Source organism: Numida meleagris, chromosome 2 (genome assembly GCF_002078875.1).
Source record: "Numida meleagris isolate 19003 breed g44 Domestic line chromosome 2, NumMel1.0, whole genome shotgun sequence".
NCBI lineage: Eukaryota > Metazoa > Chordata > Aves > Galliformes > Numididae > Numida > Numida meleagris.
The window spans coordinates 54,041,269-54,063,376 of NC_034410.1; the positions used below are offsets into that span (position 1 = coordinate 54,041,269).

The window sequence follows — 22,108 nt, forward strand, 5'->3', positions numbered from 1 at the left end:
TCTTTACCCTTAGTCCCATGTTCTTTTCCTTCCCTGTTTTGTACGCCGGTTTCTCCTGATTTTCTGTGGATGCGTGGCCTGAAGATGACTATGCTGAGCTCAGCACCGTGCTCACCTCCATGCTTCTACAATGTTTCCTCAGCTGTTCTCTCAAGACTTTCAGTAATGCAGTGTGGGGCTCCAAAGACTGTTCTGTGAGGCTTGTGCACTCAACACATGTAGGAATTTCAGGAACTGAATGAAGAGATGGGTTAAAAAATCCCAGGAGGGAGTATGGAACCATCCTTCCATGTGCTTCCAGCACTTAATGACAGTATGAGTGACAGTAGCCAATTCCCTTAAGCATTGCCTAGATTGTAGTATGGTGTGAATTGCTACAGCTCTTGCACATATTGCGTGTATCCCATCCTTTCTACTTTCATGTCTTTCTACTTTCTCTTCCCTTAGCACCTAATCCCATCAGTTCAAGAAGCAAATTCAAAGCAAATTGCTTCAAACCAAATGCATTCATCTTATACAAATAGTTCAAGGCTTCTTCACAGTGATAGGAATAAAACACTGCCGGCATGTCTAATCAGTGCTCTCTTCAGCTGATGCTTTTCTCTCTATCCTGAAAATCTGAAATACAACAGAAAATGAGTTGTTTTATGAAAACGTACAATTAATGTTGGTCATGCTGTTTTCTGCTGGCAAGGAAGTTTAGTGCAAGATATTTTGCATGAAGTCAGGTCTTTCCAAGTTGCAAAGGGTCAGAGTTGGTCTGAGAGAGGAAACTGTTTTCCTAAAGATGTCTTTTTTGTCTGCTACCTAAAAATCTGGAAACAAAACCACTTTGATTCTTGAAAATCCAGCACCTGGATAGTTCTGCTCAGTTCATGGAGTTCATGGCAGCCCCACTGTACAAGAGGGGTGAGTCATCTATTTACATGGATGAAGAGTCAATGCTGTAGGACCAAGCAGGATTAGAAACCTGTACCATGAGGTAGAATGAGATTTTACTTGGGACACATACATGTGAGGTTGCAGACAATGGTGATACCAAATGTGGTGAAGATTTGTAAAATGAACACAGTGATGAGTGATTTAAGTGATTAATAGATGAACTAGAACAGCAGGGAAAAAGGGGTTGGTGGAACTCTAAACTGGGAAGTGACTTTGCAAATGATCCAGAAAGATGGACGTTTTCTGTAACAAGCCGGGCCATTTCAGCAAAAACCTCATGCAGATCTTCTCCACAGTGGAGGCTTGCACCGAGAGGCCCTTTGCAGAGAGGTAAAACAGTGGCAAAGCACTGCAAGAGCTGTTGGGAAAGTGAGGGAGGCACCAGCACCCCTCCCACTCCCCCTTCCCCTCCCCCCCCATGTCTGAACGGGAAGAGCTGAGCCCCTGAGGTGTAGCAGTGCTGACACAGTGTGGACAGAGCCAGGAATGATGGCAGTCAGTCCTCCCACAAATGTATAGGTGGTCCATTTGGAATGAGGTTAACAGGACAAGTAAATGGTGTGGATCATCAGAAGGGTGTGAAATGGGCAGTTTGCGCAGAGCATTCAAGCAGGGAGGGTGGACTGTCTCTTCCCACTGAGGATACTAACTCACTTACTGGCTTCCTCCTATACTACAAATCTAGACATGGTCTCCACTAGGCAGGAAACTCTTGCCAAAAAGAATGCTGCAACCCAAACCAAGTAACTGCTCGAGAACGTGGCTGTTCATGTCTCCAGCTGCATGGAGTGCCTGAGCCTGTTGCTGCTGGTGGAGGGTGGCAGGGATACCACCTACGTGAGGTGTGAGCAGGTGGATAATGTGCTGAGTGCAGAGGCAGAGCTTAAGGAAGCGGTGAAGGGATTAAGGGTCATCAGAGAGGGTGAGTAGGAGATAAACTGGTGGAGCAGCTCTCTGCCATACCTGTGAGAAAGGCACTGTGACTATGCATCCATAGTGGTGGATTCCCTGCCCTGTTGCCTCAAGCACAGGGTACCTAAGAGGTGGGGAGGAATGAAGACAGTACTCAGCTTGGCATTGCAGGCAAACCCCCTCCCTGCCTACCTTGATGATGGAGTATAGTTGAAGTGGGAGTACAGGTGGTATTCTTTTCTATCTCTTCAGTGGCAGGGAGGGATACTGAGAGGACCAAGAAAACTCATCTCATAAATACGTGGCCAAGAAGCTGGTGCCATCACAGGAATTTTGTCTTTTTTTTTTTTCTTTTACCATGTTTACCATGGAGTGGTTTACTTGGCTCCTAGCCTGTTGACTGCAGATGAGATAGGTAAGACCCAAAGGGGGAAGCAGATCCTAGCCCAGGACCTGTCAGGGCTTGTTGAGAGGGCTTTAAATTAGGTATGAATTGGGAAGGGGTTACAATGAGGCTTGTTAGAGATGAGCCTTGTGGAATGAAGATGGGGTTGGGGCTGAGGCAAATGATTCAGCTGAAGTGCATCTATGCCAATGCACACAGCATGAGCAACAAACTGGAGGAGCTAGAAGCCGTCCTGTGGCAGGCAAACTTTCACTTAGTTGCCATTACTGAAACGTGGTGGCATTGCTTGCATGACTGGAATGCTGCAGGGGATGGCTATGATCTCTTCAGAAGGGATAGGCAAGGAAGGAGGTGTGGTGATATGCCTATATATATTAGAGGCTGTTTTGATATTGTTGAGCTTGAGGCTGGCAATAAGGTTGAGTCTCTGAGTAAGCTAACAAGGCTGACATCCTGGTGGGGGTCTGTTATGGACCTTCACCTAACCATGATGAAGAGGCAGATGAGGCTTTCTGTGGGCAACTGGCAGAAGTTGGGTGATCCCCAGCCCTTGTTCTCATGGGGAACTTAACTTCCCTGATACGTGCTGGAAATATAGCACTGAGGAAGCAGTCTAGGAGGTTTCTATAGTGTGTGGAAGATAACTTCCTCATGCAGCTGGTAGGAGAGCATACCAGGAGAGGTGCCTTGCTAGACCTGCTAAAAAAGACTGTTATTAGACTTTGTCCTCTTAGGTGTGCTATCTTTGGAGACAGCCACTGCATGCCAGTCATCTAGAACAGGGAGGGGAACTAGGCCTGATATTCTGTGTATGTTGGCCGAAGTGAGAAGTGCACTTTTAAATCATTGGAATACTAGGATTATGCTTAGGCTGTATCCTGGTTACCATATGAAGATGGAGGGAAAAATGTGCTGAAAGTACCTTAAGTTAAATTGGACTTAGTCTAGTCTGATGATTTCTTTGTTGCCTAGGGCAGGAGGGAAGGAAGATTTAAGAGTTTTATGATTTGAGCATTGAGATATACAGCTGTGCTGAAGCATACTTTTTTTTATCCCATCTTTTTATTCCCCTTTAAATGGATTGTGTCCCGACATATTTAAAATTACAGAAAGAAGGACTCCAAATGGTGTTACATACAGGCATTATTTCACTGGTTTGAGCACTGGCCCCGTGGGAGCAGCCGTGGGGTCCCATTGCACAGACAGGCTGCAGCAGCCAGGTGCTGGGAAGGGAGATGTGGGGGCACAGGCTGACTCAGCTAACTGCAAAACTGCTGGAGATGGGCAGCAGGACAGTGTCTACAGCTGCGTTAGCCAGCAGCTATACTTGTAGCTCCAGTGATTAAAGTGCTTTGAGGGGAGGGAGAGGAGAGTGAAGGGAAAAAATGCTCAAGAAGAAATTAATGAGTGAGATCCTAAAGGATGGTGTAATTTAGGTATGCTCTTCACCATTTCCATCAAACTGACACTACTGTGAAGGCATTATTCTGTTTTGGCAGCAGATGGTGCTGTGGACTGTACTGTGAGCAGCACAAGGTGTGATTTGTTTCCCAAGCCTCTGTTTTCATCTGAGGAAAGCAGTTCCCCCTTGTGACAATTCTTGAAACTTCCGGATCCATCAGTAGCAGAACCCAGAGCCTTTTTGATGCATGTTTTTTGCTGGATGTACGAGTAGACTTGAGCTTCAGAGTCTGGACTGTGTCCATTTATCCATCTCCTGGAAGGAAGGACATTTGTGTGAACTGCAGTTCAAGTCTTTCCTTTGATCCACAGAAGAGATTTAACACGTGCTGCATAGCCTAAGGGTGTTTAAGGTTGTTAAGAACTGCCACCCCTCTTCATGCAGCACCAGATGGCCTAACTTGTAGAGCACTAGGAAATACTTTGTAGATGGCAGGGATTACCAGTCTGTGGACTCCTACAGACTGAATTTTTGGCGTAGCTGCTTGAAATAGCTAGAGCAGTGATCCTGGACTACCAGCCCCATCCCTGTGTCTTGCAGTTTCCCTCTAACTCTTCTTTGGCAGGTATATTCTAACAAACACTGACTTCTGTGTGGATGTACTGAGCAGTGTTAAAATGCCTGAGATGCTTCTGCTCTTGGGAGTTTAGGAAACAGTTGTTCATGAGGAAAAATAATTGCTAAATATCTATTTACCTTGTTTTTCCATAATGCTTTTTTGTTTCTGCATAAAATGCATATATTAGAAAAGACACTACCAAATCACTTTAGACTGCATTTTTAAGAGTATGTCTGTCTTTTTGTGTTCCAGAGCGAGATCATGCATTTTGTTTTTCTTCAGTGAAGTATACAGTCCCTGCAAATTACAGGGACTTTCAGATTGCTCTTGTGTGTAGCCCTCTGTGGTGTCCGTTACTTACAGATGCAGTTATAACTCATCTCCAAGCAATCTGAAATAAATGTTGAATCTGTCTGTATTTTGTTAGCAATGTGGGGCTGGACAACTGACTCCCTCTGGAGATTGTCAGTGCCGTTTCAGCCCCAGGGGAATTGCTGGAAAGTGAGGTAAGGGGCTCTCTCTGAGGGAGAGCATGTAGGATTGGTGGATAGTTTCATGCTTGAATTCCTAGCTGGTTGTGTAGTATTTAAAGACAAGATCTATGCTTGGTCATACAGGAGGACCTGTCTTATGGTATGCCTGTTTAGTTCCCAGATTTTCAAACTTCAGACACTGGCCTTTGAGTATCTGATTCTTCTCTCTTCCCCTCCTCTTTTAAAAATAGTTTCTGGCATGCCTAACAATTTGGTAAACATTAGGAGATCTCCTTTTGTGCTAAGCCTTGTGGCTTTTTGCTTGGAATAAATGCAATATTTACTGATTTTTTTTTTTTCATTTGTACAGTGTTAAAAATATCATGGCATCAGGGTTTCATGTTTTCTGGTCCACATTGCACTGGTAAAGGCATGCCACCCTCTGACTGAAGTGCAGTGTTAGGGATTCTTGCTGTCTTCTCTAAGTATCTTGTTTTGTAGCATCGAATGGGAGCTGAAAGTTATCCAGAGTCAGGATATTTTAACTCAGTCTGCTTTCTCTTTCGTACATTCCCATGCAAATGTGTTTAGGAGGTAAGTTAGAAAGATTTCAAGAGAGATACTTTCTGTCCCCTCTTCTTCCCTTCCCAAAACCAAACACAGTGTTCAGAACATCCATTAAAAAACTGTTTTGATGTGGACCTTATTCCAGAAGGGGATACTACCTTCACAGATCTTAAATGATGATTCTGCTTTTATATCCAAGAACTGTTGCCATTTTTTAACATATATGGAAGCCAGGTACCAGTATATGAATAGTTGCCTGAAACTCTCAGTCTAAAAAATCATACTGTGAATCCATCTTTGCCTGTGTCTTGGCTCTAATTTGGGGAAGAAAGGAATCCAAGCTAATTCTTTTTTTTTTTTTTTTGAGTTCAACTTGCCTAGGACAGAAGGAAAAAGGTAAACAGAACACTTGAAGTAGATGATTAATACATCATATTCATTGTTCTGTTATTGAAAATAACTGTTCAGATCTCTGTGCTCATTGACTGAGCACCATTAGTATTAAGTTAGTAGCTATAGCAGGATGTAATTACATGAGGGCAGCACGTAACTCCTGTTGCTATTTATGCTGATATGTCTGGTCAGACCACTACAGAATTTCTCTATAGAAGTCACTGTCTAATGTCTGATTCTCTTTGTGTCTTCCAGCTTGCAGGATATTTTTGGGTTTGTGTGTTAAGCTACAAACATGCAGAGTCAAACATTCATGTGAGAAAATCTACAGAGCAAACAGGAAGCGAGTACTGCCATCTCTCTGCTTGTGAACGTTGGTGCCAAGTATCAGGCCATGGTCTGCAAACTGCAGCTCTGCTATGTGCTACTGTTTTTTTGTTGGATGACTGCAACTATTCTTAAGACAGAGTGATTTAGCAGGGAAGAAATATTCTTCATCTGTCTTTTTTTCTTTAAAATCTTTTTTGTAGTTTTGCTCTTTTAGATGAAGGTGGAAAAAAGATGCAACGATCAGGAAATGGCTAATGTTGAGCACAGCGTGCTCAATAATGCTCCAGCAGAAAATCAAAGTTTTGTGATTGTGACAACCTGATCTTGAGCAGAAGGAATGTAGAAGCTGAAAACCTTTGATTCCAACATAATTAGTTCTCTGTAGTTTGTATATTGTATATTTGAGCCTAAAAGCTTGTTAATCTCATTGTTCTGTAAATTACACAGCCTTTAGTACAGTTAGAGAAGAAACACTTTTTTCTCATGTTAGTATACTTCAGACTCTTTTTACACATGAATAATTTGATGAGTGTTCTTTAAAAATCATGGTTCGTTGACTGTGGATAAAATGTGCTCATAGCAATTTTTAATCTCTAGTTGCTTTCTCCTCAGAACTGATGCACAAAATACAGAAAACCTGATTTAGACAAGTTGTTTCTTGAGAACAATGAATGCTGTTTTCCAGCTTGCAATTTACTAAATGATGATTGGTACAGTCTTTATGAAATGTACTGTCAGTGGCATAGAACAGCAGCACTGTACGACACTTTTATATTACCATATTAAAAATAGCATTTAGCAACCCACCACTAGTCAGTGTCTTATCAGTAATTATGATTTTATTTTTGAGGGTTAATTCCTACAGCAGAATAAATAAATGCTTTTTCAGATTTTAAAAGCAGATGAAAAAATAAAAGCTTCTCTTCGTGGTCAGTTGCAATTTACACAGGCACTGACTGTTGCCGCATTAGCAACTCCTTGTAATGAGATTAGCTGTGAGGAAGGTGCTTGTTTTTAGGAGATTTGTTGTCATTGGATACTGCAGTCATGATTTACATCACTGGGAAGTGTTATTTTTCCTTCTAGTCTGTTTCAGCCTCTGGCAGTACCATGTATTTCTGTGCAGTTCCTGCCTCTTGCCTCTCCCATTGGCATCACTGTGATCACAGAACCAAGCACTGCCGCATGTATCTTTCTGCCTCCCCAACTTGCTCTGTGGCACTGCTCACCCCACACCCACTCACTTCTTTGTGTTAAGAGCAGAATGGCCATTGTGCTCTCCTAATGACTTTGTCCTTCATATCAAGAAGGCAAACCTTTCCTGCCAGCCATGTCTCTCCAGTGTGGCTTTGAGCTATTACAGGAGGGATCAGTTTATTTACTTGTAACTCCTGCTTTACTCTGTAGCCTGTGCTGCACAGAGCACTGAAGCTGAGCTCACCCACACAGCTTTGGAGACGTCAGGAAGATCAAGTGTGAAGTTGGGCCCTGTGAGACAGGCTTGAAAGCCTTTGCTGCGTGCAGCCTCTTCTGTGCTGAGTTGCACAGTGTCCCGCAGTGGCGATGGTAGGGCCTGCCTGCCTCTTGAAGCAATGCTCATCTGTGTTAGCAGCGCCGCAGTTCCTTGCACTGTGGTGGTGAGGGTCAGATGAATGCTGATGAGCTGTGCTCTGGCAGCTGGTGGCACCCAGCATGGGCTGCTGCAGAGAAGCAGAGCCAAGCCATTGCTCACTGCTGTTGGCAGCCTGCAGTAGGGCCACTGCTGCATAGTGTGGCTCTGGGAGAGAGCTGTTGCTGTGATTATGCACATCCTCTGTCATGTTGCCTGCAGAGTTCTGCAGGGAAAGAAATTTGAGGGACTTGTCAGCTGCCTCAAGTGGCATATCAGTAACTTTATAAAAATGAGTCCCACGCATCTTGCAGAAGGGGATTGGAGCTTCATTCAGCACATGGAGGTTATAACAGAGCAGTGGAAGAAGGGATGAGGTGTGCTCTTCTTTTTACTCTTTCTTCCATGCAACCAACTGGAGAAAAAAAACCAAAAAACATTTCTTTGGGCAATAAAACCCTCTGTTTCTGCACAGGCTCTCTCTCCTTTCCTTCTCCAAAGCAGGTAAGATGGCAGTTGATCCGCCCAGGATTGGTTGCTTTCTTTGTTTTCCATCTCAAAAGTAAGAATAAATGCAAGAATTACCTCCCTTTCCCAAGCAATTGGGTGATGTTGAGAAGCTGCAGTTTAAAAAAAAAAAAAAAAAAAAAAAGCTGTGTGGCATAGTAGCTAGAAACACAAGAGCAGTGATGGTGTATCCATTTGATCAGACGTGAGTAATCATGCACACACCACTGCATTATTGTGAGTTGCATCTGCATATGGAGCAAGAATAACTATACACAGTCCAGATTTGGTGGGAGGAACATTACTGTTGCAGTGTTCCCAAGGATTCTTATTCTGAGTTCGCATTTCTCTTCAATTTCCTGTCATTCCCTGCCCAGTTCCAGCCTCTATTTCACATCCTCTTTTCATCCAGCTTCTTGTGTCTCCTTGACTTTCTTCCAGGGTTCTTCATCATCTCTTTTCCCTTCTTGTCTAATGTTGTACTTGTTTCCTTGCAAGCCATTTTTGGTTACCCCGTGTACCTTCAGGTCTATGCTCCTTTTGTCCAGCCCCAGTCTATCCTTAGAGAGATGTAGAAGGGAGTAAGCAGCCAGCACTCCCAGTCACTGTTTTGCCTTAATCTTGGGTTCTGCGAACCGAGGTGCAGCTGCAATACTAAGCTTTTGGGGAATATCTAGAGTTTCATGTATTTTCATTTTTATGGTACTTTAGTGATTTGTTGATTTCCTCCAGTGTTTTGTTCAAGCTGATCAACACAGGAACGATGTATGTATGTTTTGACTAGTGATATTAGATTTTTAAACTGTTTGTTACATTTTTAAAATAATTCTTGCCAAGGACAAGTTGATATTTTCCTGTGTACGGAACACTGGGCCGTGTCCTAGTGAACACCCTGGGACTGCTGCTGTTTTCCATGAGTGTCTGATGGACCTGCTGAAGAGGGGGACACTAGAACTTGTAGAGGCATACACCAAACTATCCAGTTGGGATTGTAAGCTGTAGAGTCAAAAGGCGGCTGCCTAGCAAAACCCTGAGTCTGCTTTAGTAAGCTGGGGTGGTTTAACACCAAGAGGTAGCTCAGCACCACCTGGCCCCTTTCTCACTTACCTTCCTCAAAAAGAGGGGGGAGAAAATACAATGAAAAGAAGCCAGAGATAAGGACAGGGAGATCACTAGCCTAGAGGCACTATTGTGGGGGAAAAAAAGATGCAGATTAATGCAATTTATTGCCTATTAATAACAGCCTATAGCAGTGAGAAACTACGACCACATCCAGCCAAACGCTGCCTCCTACCTCCTCCTCCCAAGCAGCACAGGGGAATGGGGGCTGCTGTCACTCTGTAATGCTTGTCTCTATCACTTCTCTGCCCCTGCTCATCCTGTGCTCTCACAGGATGTTGTCCTTCCCAGATGGAGCCTGCAGGGGCTTCCCGCAGGCTGCAGCTCTCCCAAGAACTTCTCTGACATGGCTATACCACGTGGTCTGTCTTTCAGGACTGCACTGCTCCAACACATTGCCCTACCCCTGGCAGCTTCCCCCTGCTCCACCCTAAGGCTCCTCTCCACAGCCTGCAGTTCTGGCCTGGGACCTGCTCCTGCAGGGCCTCTCCATGGGCTGCAGCTTTCTTCAGGCCGCATCCACCTCGTGCAGGTGGAGATCTGCTCCACGTGGTGCCCATGGGTTGCAGGGGGACCGCCTGCTCCACTGTGGGCCTTTCCATGGGCTGGAGCTGGCTGAGATCTGATACAGGGCAGCTTCTGGGCTCTGCTCACAGAGGCCACCCATGCAGCCCTCAGCTACCTAAACCTTGCCACATAAACCTAAATCAAACTCAGCACAACATGTGACACAGGTAGAGGTATGCATGTAGGGCTTGGTACCTAAGGTGTTGTTGAACTGCAGGTATCCATAAGGTTTCCCCCAGTCATTATTCCCTGTTTGGAATTTGAAACTGTTACATACTGTAAGCCATCAGGCAATGTGTATTTTGCCTACAGCTTCAGTGCCCTGTGGGATCATTTTTAAAGCCCCATTAGTTTTATATATATGGGATATGTGTCAAACGTTCTGCAGATGGTAAATTCTTACTCAGATCATCTGTGGCATGCCTCAGTTGCCTTTTTGTTGGCAGCATTTAATTTATCTGACCTGCCAAGGTTCACATATGCTGCTCTTTTAGTGCCAGTCTCCAGCCATACGGGGGCAGGGTAACAATTTAATTGTGGTTAGTTGCCCAGAAGCCCTGATAAGCAGAAAATCAGAGGAGGAGGAATTTTGGCTGCCTGCAAGAAAAGTGTCAGTTTTATTACCCTCAGAGTTGTCACCCTCCCTCATTAAAATACTAATCGATCCCTACCCCCCCATGCTTGTGTGAACTGCCTGTAAGTGGGACATAACGTTATCCATTGAGACTCAGAATGTGTGCAAGGCAGGTGGTGTGGGCTTGTTGTACAGAGCAGCTGTTGTGGGTTCAGTGGTTGTTTTCCTTCTTCTCTGATTATTTATTTGCATTTTTTTAATAACCTTGGGTGGGGAGTGGCTGCTTGCTCAACCCTGTGCCCTTGCTTACACTTCCACATGTAGCCTCACTTTGGAGTGTTCATAACATCATAGACTTCTTGTTTTCTGCTGTCAGCGGTATGACATGAGTTAAAAAGGTTTATGTTTCTGTAGAGCATTGGGTTGGTATAAACTGATGCTCTTGGCCACCTTTCTCATGTTGGGGGAGAGTGGGCTGCAGCATCTGGCTTGCAACAGCATTGTGTACTTGTGTCCAAAATACAAATTTTGCTAGCTCCCTGCCTGAATGTTTGGAAAATTAAGTCCTGCCCTGCTGCATGTACATGACCACATTTGATGAAGTCAGTGCTGGCGAAATGTAATTATTCATAATTGTGACAAATCATGCATAATGCTCATACTGTGAAGTAGAAAGTTTTTGTCTGCTGCAACTTACCTGATGGCATAGAAAACTCTTCAGTTAAAGTACACAAAGATAGGAAACAGCCTTCAGGAATTGGTTGGTTGTCTTGTTGAAAATTGGTCTGTGTGAAGTCTGAAGAACTTGCTTCTATTCCCCAGAGTTTCTCGTGATATGGAAGAGCAAGAGCTGGCTTGCAGGACAGGAGATGGCTTGGTGATACAGCAAAATAAAAGGAAGTCTGGGTGGGCATTGTTCTGTGTCCTTGAGGAAAATCCTTAGGGATACTCAGCCTTCTGGTAAACAGCTGCAGACATGTCATTTTTCTTCTTTCTGTTTTACTGGACAATCTGACTGGGTTTTAGGTCTTGTGTTTTCTACAATAAGAAAATATTTCTTGTATCTATCAGAAGTGTGTGTTTTAGTAGATGCTTAAATAGTGTGCACGCATAGGAGAGCATTTGTGTGTGTTACTTCACATCGTGTGAGTGGAAAATTGCATGCATGAAGAAGCAGGTATTAGTTGTGGGTTTTTTTCCATGCAATGGATTACCTTGTTTCACGGTCACTGCTGTCAGCACGTGGCAGTCGTGTTTACGTAGCACCCCTCAGTCAATTATCCTAGCTGGATATTTTAAAATATTGGATGCCAATGTAGCCATGGGTATTTGTAGCTGTAATTGCTGAGGTCAGGTCTCTGGAGGCTGTGGGTGTGAATTTGACCCTGCCCTCCAAGCAGCTTGCCACACCTCACGGCTGTTTAAGTGTTCTGTCCTGGTAGAGAGGAGTCCTGACCCACTGTAGAGTATAATCCCTTGCTGGTATAGCTGGGTACTAGTACCCTCTGGTAGAGCTCTAATCACACACTAAGCTTCCTTTCAATAAATAATTTTCCCCTTTTGTTTTGTCTTTTAGTGTTAAGATGGTGCTGATGTGGACCAGTGGGGACACCTTCAAGACTGTTTACTTCATCTTGAATCAGGCCCCGTTACAGTTCTCCATCTGTGGACTCCTGCAGGTTTTTGTGGACATGGCTATCCTCCTACAGGTTTACTTGTACAGCTCCTACCCGCAGAAGCCCACATCCCACACCACACACCCTGCCAGTACCAAGGCTCTGTGAGATGTGCACCAGGCTGGGCTGCAGTCCCATGGCACTAGAGAGTCAGCCATGCACCTCCTCTTCCACTTCTAAGTACTCCTGCACTGCTGAGTTGAAAGCAGAAATGAGAACAAGGATTGAAAATCTGGCTGCGCTTCCAGCTCTGGAGGATTTATTTGAAATAACTTGCTCTCTCTGTTCTCAGTCTTTGCTGTGTGTTTCCTGGTGGGATGGGGGCACTTTATTTTTGCATATGTACCTATGAGCCTTATCAGTTCACATATGTTTGTATATTAATCACAAGGGCTAGATGTTTTGTTTCTGATGCTATTTAAAAATGTTACACCACAGAAATTACAGGTTATTTTGTCTGAAACTTTTACCTGTTTTTATAATATAAAGTCTGTATATCCGTAGGAAGGTTGTGGCATATGTTAGCATTCAGTATCTCCACGATCTAGGAAGTGTTGAAGAGCAAATGCAGGAGCTTTCTCTTTTTTTTCTTGAAGAAGGGTGTCTAGTAAGCAGAGAGGGAAAGGGAGAGAGGCCCTGCAAAGAGATGAGCAACTGAAAACAAAGCTGGCACGTACAGCATCAGCATGCAGAAGAGCGAGTGGTAGACGCTGATGCCTGCTCAGTGAGGCAGACAGATACATCAGGGTGAGGAATGGAGTCCACATATGGGCGATGCTGCACCACACGTAAAGCAGGCACAGCCAGTCGAGTGGTCAGCCATCAGGAGAAGTGAACAGAAGACTGCAGGAGGGGCTGTAACTGAGTTTTGTGTTGATGCAGCAAGATTTGTGGACAGGCCACACTGTGCTCAGGGTGCAGCGCTGTCACAAACGCAGAGGCCAGTAGATGTGCATTGCCAGTATTGGCAAGAGGTACTTCTGGTTGGCAAATGAGAGCCGCTGAGTGTCTCCACTTTCATTGCCTCTGCCTCAGAGCAGGCAGTGAAAAAGTCTGGAAGAGTCCTATTCTTATGGACTCCTATAGGACTCGTGTCTGACCCCTTGATTTGTGGAGACTGAGATTCATATTTGTGCTGCTTAATGCCAAACAAGAACCAGTTTGTATGTTCGGGTGTTTCTGGCATTGACTCAGCATGGAAGGGGTCAACATTTTCTTTTTTCTGTTTCTTAAGATCTTCCAAGCTCTTAGGAGAACCAACGGTTAGAAAAGGGACCGGGGCAGAGAGTTTATTTATAGATATAGATGTTGTCTGTGCTGGCTGTTTGCCAACCTAGGTCACCATGCCCTTTCTGAGCACTGCATGTGTCTGTGGGTGGTGTGTGACCTGCAGGGAGCTGTGGCCAAGCCCCTGCGCTTCTGCCTGTTGCTGTAAGGAAACTGCTGCCGTTGGTGTGAGGCAGCTGCAGTGAGACCCCAGCCCAGCTGAGGTTTGCCTTCCTCCCAGCGAGACTCCCTCCCTGCTGCCGGCAAACCCTGGGTGACTGCAGGCATGGCAATAGGGATGGGACAGATTCCTGAAAATAGTTCTGTTTTGGTTTTTTTTCTCCAAGATTAGCATAAGAGCTTATGTTTTTTTTATCAGTGGCACCAAGTCTGAGATTTAATAATACCTTTAGTATGTAAATCAGGTACACTGCTTTATTTGTGACCTGAGTCTGGACTGTCTTCAGGGGTGGCAAGCCATCCTCTGGTGGGCAGCTGCAGCCGTAGCTGCATGACTCTGGGTTGGAAATGCCCATCGCGAGGCAGGGAACAGTAAGAGAGCCCTGCAGGCAGCACCACTTGGCAGATGCATGCCCCTCTCGCTCCAAGCAGCCCAGGCTGATGTCAAGGCTCCTGATGCATGTGCCATTTTGGCATGGACACACTGGTGGCAGAGAGCAGAGGTCGTGCTTGGAGGCTGGGCCACCCTTCCTTCAGCGGGGCACTGCTGGATGGGGAGGGAAGAGGCTCCCTCAGGAACCCACTGTCCAGTAGATCTGGCTGAGCAGAGCTGTTTTGAGGGCTGGGCCCAGCTGCTTTTTCTGGATGCTGCCGCCACACTCCCTGTTCGACACCCTACTCTTTTAGGCCTGAAGTGACCTTACAATGACAATGTACCCTGGCATGGCAGGCTATGAATGTTTTGTTCCCCCTTTTCTTCAATGTTCTGATTGTGTTTAAAGAACAGCTTGGCTTTTGTCTTTTTTAATCAAAAATGTGATTAAGAACTGGCATCTCTGGAATGCTGCTTTAATGAGGATTGTATTTCTACTGTATGCAAATGAACACTTTCCTGTGCGTTTTAATGGTCTGGGCTTTTTTTTTTAAATAACTTGTAATGATAAGATTTTTGTATATGATAGTCTTTTTGTAATCTATGAAACGGGGATATCAGAAATACCTGGGTGTTAAGAAATATGCTTCTGTATGTTACAGCTTCACTTGGGAGTGCACACTTTGGCCACGTCTTTGAACGTGAACTATAGGTATTACTGATATAAATTACTTGTTCTTTCCTTATGGGACTCTTCCCTGGGCAGATTCTTGAATCTGTCACCAGTACCCAGACCAGTCTCATTCACAGCAGAGCTGCAAATACTGGAAGAGAAGCCAGTGAAAACACATCTAATCTTCTGTATGTGGCATTGAATAAGGTAGGACTCTTGGCCAGGAACTCCTGAATATCACTTTACAAGATGCTTTACAGAGAAAAATGTTACAGAACTTTGTTCTTTATTTGCTGGGAAGTATCAGCATCAATGATCACCTCAGATATTAAGAAATGAATTACTTCAAATACATCTCTTTTAATTTCATGGAGTTTGTTTTCTGTCAGTTACAATGTTTTTTTAAATAAAAATTACGTATTGCACATAAAATGCAGCATCGTTTTGTTTTGTTTAGATATAAAATGCATGCTTCTTAGCTGTTACTGTAATTTATCTTGTATGAAGCATTATCCATAGGAATAATGAGCATGCTTTTTTTCACTTGATGGGTGGATAAGCACAAGGCATAATTTGTCCTGGGTCATGATACAAGATGCGGATTCTGGATTTCTGCCCCAAGCTCTTCATACATTTTGGAGTGAACTTAACCTCATGATCTTTTTTTAAGTTGCCCTCTTCTATGCCTGTAAAAAACAATTGCTAAGGGATAATAATACTTTGTGTTGCTTAAAAAAGTACTGTGCAAACTGCACAAGGAGGTGGAAGGTGGGATACAGCTGAGGGATGTGATTTTCAGCCTCTACATAGGAGATTAGGAAAATGAGTGTGATCTAGTGGACAGCCACTGTGTCCCTTGTGGCCATTGCATGGCTCCAGGCACTGTGGGGCTGCCACTGGCTGCTTCAGAGTGGGAGGAAGTTTGCTGCTGCTACCTGTGGTGGCTGATGAGGCTGGAGAACAGGAGTCAGTGAGGAGGGAGGGCTGGGAGCATGGGAAAGAGGGCTAGGGAGGGGAGAGGTGGGAGGTGGGGAGAGACGGAGTATGCAGAAATAAGGGGCTGAAAGGAAACTCCTGTAAGGGAGAGAAAGGGTGGGCAAACCTGTGAAGTGCAAGTAAGGAAGGAGGAAAATGAGTTGGTGGGGAATTAAATGTGAGAACTTCCTGCCCTGTTACAGTGTATGTGCAATGCAGAGACTGGCCCAGCCATTCCAGCAACGGCTGAGGCTGCACGCACTCATTTCTCAGTGTATGTTCTGTCCCAGGTAATGCTGCTGTTACTGGCTGCCACTCTGGCCCTCGCTGGAAGCCAAGGGTGGGACTGGCCCTCGGTGGAACAGCAGGGAGCCCCTGTGCTCACAGCTGCCTCCAGCGCAGTGCTAAAGACAGCCATGGGGCCCTCGTCCCACTGCCTACAGGCACCAGGCTCACTGAGACCTGGGCAGCACTCAGAGCCGCAGCTCAGCAGTGTGAAGCTTCATTATACATTCGGGTGTGTGTAGCTACACGCAGAGCGAGATGCAAGTCAAAACACCTATAAGGCAAAGCTCAGATTTGGCGCTTTTGATTCACATTGGGCAGTAAAGCAAAACTTGGCCCGGAGATGCTGTTTTTTAAATTGCATTCCGATCCTTAGCTTAGGCCTAAGTGCCAAGAATGCTTCGAGGGCTGACAGCCTTAGCTTTGTTGATGGCATTCAGTAACAGAATCAACAGTATACTGGTAAATAACCATACGGTCTGAATACCTGTGACAAAGCAGTAAATAAGATAAATTGATAGAGCAAAATGTGAAGCACACCCAGAAACTGGACAGATACCTGTGCATACAGCCTTGAAGAGCAGCCAGAGCCCAAGCTGCATCTGTGTTTGGAAATGTCCTGATGGAAAACACAGGCTTGTGACTTCCCCATCTCTGTCCTGCCCCTTCTGTGGCCAGTAGAACCACACTGAATTTGTTTACCCATCAGTCTCTTCATCTGTCCCTTCCCTCTTCTGTGCAAATGCCTTGTACTCTCTTAAGGCTGCAGTTAGGAGGAGCCAGGTGCTGTGAGAGCAATAGGTATTTTGCCTCTTAAGTCTACTGTGAGGCTGCCATAAACTCTGCCTGTTCTGGCCCTGTCGATGTATGACAGTGAATAATAGTCATTTTTCTCAATTAAGGTTGCTATGAAGTGGGAGATGGCTGTACACATGCTATGTGAGCAGCAGAAATTGTGCCACTCCAACACTGCCCCTTAACAAGTTTGTAACTGCATCTTTAGTTCTCAAACATAAGTCTTTCAAATGATTGTTGTTGGCAGCTGCCAGAATTCACAGAATCAACAGAATTGCAGGAATTGGAAGGGACTTCTAGAGATCATCAAGTCCAACCCTCCTGCTAAAGCAGGTTCCCTACAGTAGGTCGCACAGGTAGGCTTCTAGGCAGGTCTTGGATATCTCCATAGGAGACTCCACAACCTCTCTGGGCTGCCTGTTCCAGTGCTCCGTCACCCTTACCGTAAATAAGTTTTTCTGCATGTTTGTATAGAACTTCCTGTGTTCAAGTTTTATACCATTGCTCCTTGTCCTGTCACTACATACCACTGAGAAGAGCCTAGCCTTCCATCTCCCTTTAGATATTTATCAACATTAATCAGATCCCCCCTCAGTCTTCTTTTCCCCAGGCTGAGCAGACCCAGGTTACTCAGCCTTTCCTCAGCAGGGAGATGCCCCAGGCCCCTAATCATCCTTGTGGCTCTCTGCTGGACTCCTTCTAGGAGGTCCCTGTCTTTTTTGAACTGCGGAGCCCAGAACCGGACACAGTATTCCAAATGTGCCTCACCATGACAGAGCAGAGGGGGAGGATCACCTCCCTTGACCTGTGTGCCACACTCTTTTTAATGTGCCCCAGGATGCCACTGGCCTTCTTGGCCACAGGGGCACACTGCTGGCTCATGGACAACCTGTGGTCCACCAGAACACCCAGGTCCCTCTTTGCAGAGCTCCTCTCCAGCAGGTCATCCCCTAACCTGTACTGATATGGTTATTCCTCCCCATGTGCAAGACTCTACACTTGCTTTTTTTAAACGTCATCAGGTTCCTCTCTGCCCAACTCTCCAGTCTGTCCAGGTCTCGCTGAAAGGCAGCACAGCCTTCTGGTGTGTCAGCCACTCCTCCCAACTTTGTATCAACAGCAAACTTGCTGAGAGTGGACTCCACCCCTTCCTTCTGGTAGGTGATGAAGATGTTGAACAAGACCAGACTCAGCATCAGTGCCTGTGGAATACCGTTAGTTACAGGCCTCCAGTCAGACTCTGTGCTGCTGATGACAACTCTGAGCTCTGCCAGTCAGCCAGTTCTTAATCCACCTCACCGTCCACTCATCTATCCTGCACTTTTGAAGTTTCATTACAAGGATGTTGTGGGAGACTTCAGATGCAAAATAAAGCACCTTAGTGTAAGTATGCCTTCACATTTTTTATCTGATGTGACTTTGCATTCTGCATTTCCATTCTTCAGACTCTGAATTTTACCCAGTCCTATTGGCCAGCACACATGTAGCACTGCAGCCTCTGATTTGGGAGCCCAGGTCATAGCACTCCCATCCTATGGGCCCAGGGGCTTTCTGCTCCCTATGTCCCAGCCCACAAGTACCATCACTAAGCACTGCCCAGCAGAGGCAGCTTTGCTCCCATGTGCAGCGAATCTTAGTCCCATACTAGATAGAGGATGTTGTTTTTCTTTGCTCCAAAAGGAACGTGATACACCCATGAAGTACTACACTGTGCTTCCCAAGAAACATACAGTTACCTAGTGGCACTGGCATGCATTCAGACAACCGCACAGCATTTATTTTGGTGAGAAATAAATGGCCTTAAATAATTAGTGTGCTGTGTCAAAGGAAAACCAACAACCACACACAAAGCTGACAATCCTCCAGCTGCTGATGAAAATAGTGAGCATCACTCATCATAGCAGCCATGCTGGGGGAACTCACTATGCTCTGGTTATCTTTTATGTCTAGCGATGTTGTCCATCAGAACTTTATACAGCTTCCAAAAATAATTTGTTTAAACGGTTCCTGGTTTGTATTTGTTTCCTCATCTGTCATCTCAATAGATAAAATGAAACTGTATTAAAAGCCAGATCCTGACTAACAGACATAATGAGTGGGTTTTGTCACTTCATTAAAACTCTGTGCATGCTGGAATGAATTAGATGCTTTTTAAAATTACAAAGAACTCACTATTGTAGTACTATAACAACTTAATGGAGCACGGCAATAATATGGTGTGTCATCTTCTTCCACAAAGCTGCTGAGATGCAATTAGGTGTCTCAGTGCAGTTTTTTTCATGCTGTAGGCCCAAAAAAAGGCATTCATTAATGGTTGTCTGTTAGCACTGCCTGTGTGAAACTTCATTCTGCAAGGATATCTGCTCTAAGATGGCTCTTCTAAGAGTAAGATAATGCTGATGATTCATGGCCCTTACCACCCCAGGGAGATGCATTCTGCACCCTACAGAGGGCTGCTTGATCACTGCATTTACGCCAGACATGTAGCTCTGAGCAGCATGTGATGTGCATGGAATATAAAATGCTATGAAATGCTTTCAGCTGTGTGTTCACCTGTTGAATCAGCTGGGTCCTACGTGAAGATGGAGCATACAAATGCCATCACAAAATGCACTGCTCTCCTCATCACCATGCCATGCAATGCCCACACATAGTCTTCACTTTGCTGGTGTGCACTTAGCCAGCCACAATGCTGTGCGTTGGTGCCAAACCTTAATAAGCCTTAATGCAAGAAATTCCTGTGTCAAGATTTAAAAAAATTAAAATCTGCAGTGAGTCACAGCAACATAATTGCTGATATTGATTTGCCAGAAGTCTGAGTCAGCCCCGGCAGCATCCCGCATCCCCTGGCCCTTCTGCTGGCACAAGGAGATGAGTTCCCTGTGGGCAGGTTGCGGATGGCAGGCAGAGCCCTGTGCAGGCAGCTGTTTGGTTTGTTGGGGGGGGACTGGGGCTGAACACTGGGATGCACGCCTTTACACCAACATGGAGAAACACCACCTCCCCTCCTCTGTCAGCTGAATTGTAAGCACTACCAGAGGCACTTGTTTGGCAACAAAGGTTCCAATTTTTATTAAAATAAAGTGTAACATTTATTTTCCCTTGCACCATTCCTATAAGGAATGGCGCAATATGGAAGTTTGCTAGTTTAGGGTTGGTGTTATAATATAAGCTGATAAAACCCAACAAATCCCATCTTTAATACATCTGCTCTTGCTCCCTTCCTGGCAGGAGGCAAACAGGAAGGTGACACCATCGTTGGTCCTACAGCTCTGCTAATAACAACAGAGGTGTAGGCACAGGAGGCAACTGTGCTCCATCTCCTACCCCCTGAAAGTAAGAGTCCTTTGAGATGCACACAGTGTGCTGACTCAGGCCAGCTGCACAGCTCCTCTGAGCATGAAACTGCACACCTAGAGTACTGGAGAACTCACGGGAACGGCATCAGTAAGCAAACATGCAGATGCTACCATATGACTCTTTTTCCCTTTCAAGTGACTGCATTTTTTTTGGAAAACTGAGAGGAACAGCCAGAATAATTATTCTAATTTTTAGATGAGAGGAATGTCTTTTTCTTACTAGGAGAAAAAGAACAGCTAATGCAGGTCTCAGCTGCTGTGCTGCAGCTCGGGCCGGAGCCCACTGGAGGAGTTACACCGACTTCTTGCAGCCTGCACCAGCCTTGACTGCACACGGCTGTAATCACTGACAGCACCACCAGGGAAGACCATGCAGAGCTGGGAGCCACTGCTGACTTAATACTGCCTTCCTCTTCGTGGGCTGCATATATTTGAGGTTTATTCGTCTGTTAAATATGTTTTTGAGATGGAAAGAATTAAAAGAAGGTGGAGAAATGTGATTTCTAAAGGTATTTGTTATATTCAACAGTGAGCAAAGAAAAAGAACCCAACAATTTCACATTCAGTACCATAGTCAGGAAGATTGTCTATGTATATTTCTATCATGGGGCTAAGATACAAAGCTTACTGTGGTAAATATGCATATTTACTAAATAATGCACACTGAGCAACAGCATAAGTTGGAGCTGGCAGCTGGCAGCCCAGACCATGGTGCTGATTTCTATGACAGACCAAACCAAGCCCCTTGGAAAGCTGAAGGGATTCTTCTGCCCTTCTCATCTCCTCATCCCTTCGGCTGTCTGAGGTTTGCATTCCTTGGGTTCCCTGGCAGAGCTGCTGGAACAAACTCTCAGGCTGTGGGGTGCATGGGAGGAGCGTCACAGGCAGTGGCGGATCAGGGCGGAGGTGGCACGCTCACTGCCCCAGCAGCAGCACCCTGCCACACTCTGTGCTTCCTGTCGGCCTCCTGGCTGGCTGCTCCCAGGGGCTCATAAAAACAGGTGCTCAGGAGAAAAGAGCTGCCCTACAGCAATGGAGCAAAGCTGTACTTGGTAGAGTTTCTAGGGACACTTTTCAGTGAGCCCTTAAGATCGAAAGTTGCTTTAAAGGAACAGTCTCGTGTGTGTCTGTCCCTAATTTATGCAGTTTGGGGGGTTCTGCTTGCAGATTGATCCATCCCCTCATGTTCGCTGCTTCTTGTGCTGCCAACTCACTTCTTTAGCTGTGGAGAGTCAACAGCTTCTCTTGGCTTCCTGGTCCAGTACTGGCTGACCATCCTCCCTGGCAGCATCTGGAGGGGATGCAGCAGCGAGCTGCTGGGAACTGCCACCACCTGTGAGTTTGGTGCTTTCTTCCAGCTGGTGCATTTGCCTGCTTGCTGCTCGCTGCTGCTGCTCTTTTAGCTCGCTGTAGGAACGGGAAAAGGTATGGAAGATGGAAGTGACTGGAAAGGCCATCAATAAAATACCGCTCAAGATACTGCTCAGGGCTACCACCTGTCCGGGGATGCTACGAGGCACCATGTCCCCATAGCCAACAGTGGTCATGGAGATCACAGCCCACCAATAACTGGTAGGGATGCTTGTAAATTCTTGCTTGGCTCCCAGTTCACTCTCAGCCAAATACACCAGCGGTGAGAAGAGGGCCATGGCAACACAAAGGAAGAGCAGGAGGAGCCCAAACTCCCTGGTGCAGCGGCGCACAGTGAGCCCCAGAGTCTGCAGCCCCAGCGAGTGCCTTGCCAGTCTCATCACGTACAAGATGCGCAGGGCCCGCAGGAAGCGCAACACCAGGCCCACTCGTTCCAGGTACTTGTTCCCTGCTCCCCCGCCAGGCTTGCTGCTGTTTTTTGTGGAGGCTGTATCCACAATGAGAGAGATATAGAAAGGCAAGATGGCCAGGATGTCGATGATGTTGAGTGGGGTTTTCAGAAAAGCACACTTGTTCTCTGCCTGGATGGACCGCAGGAGAAACTCAAATGAAAACCAAGCCACGCACACTGTCTCCAGCACAAAGATGTCGTGGCACTTCTGCGAACATTCACCCTGAGGAGAAAAGGAGCAGGAAAAAACAAAAAAAGGGAGGAGGAAAAAATGTAATTAGAGA

At 45.6% G+C, this 22,108-nt stretch overlaps 2 protein-coding genes across 8 annotated transcripts in view; one reads left to right on the top strand and one right to left on the bottom strand.

The window, feature by feature from the left end:
• PQLC1 (PQ loop repeat containing 1) overlaps positions 1 to 15,020 on the top strand; it is a 60,784-nt gene extending 45,764 nt beyond the window's left edge. For 3 of the 4 annotated variants that reach the window (XM_021385837.1, XM_021385838.1, XM_021385839.1), the window contains one exon: positions 11,997 to 15,020. In XM_021385837.1, coding sequence (XP_021241512.1) covers positions 11,997 to 12,204 — 208 coding nt within the window. In that variant the 3' untranslated portion in view covers positions 12,205 to 15,020. Of the gene's footprint in view, positions 1 to 5,969; positions 8,306 to 11,996 lie in introns of those variants that run through there. The other variant, XM_021385841.1, reaches the window with a different exon arrangement.
• KCNG2 (potassium voltage-gated channel modifier subfamily G member 2) overlaps positions 19,691 to 22,108 on the bottom strand; it is a 65,107-nt gene continuing 62,689 nt past the window's right edge. For all 4 annotated transcript variants that reach the window (XM_021387560.1, XM_021387564.1, XM_021387561.1 and 1 more), the window contains exon 3: positions 19,691 to 22,047. In XM_021387560.1, the coding sequence (XP_021243235.1) occupies positions 21,235 to 22,047 (813 nt within the window). In that variant the 3' untranslated portion in view covers positions 19,691 to 21,234. The remainder of the gene's footprint in view (positions 22,048 to 22,108) is intronic.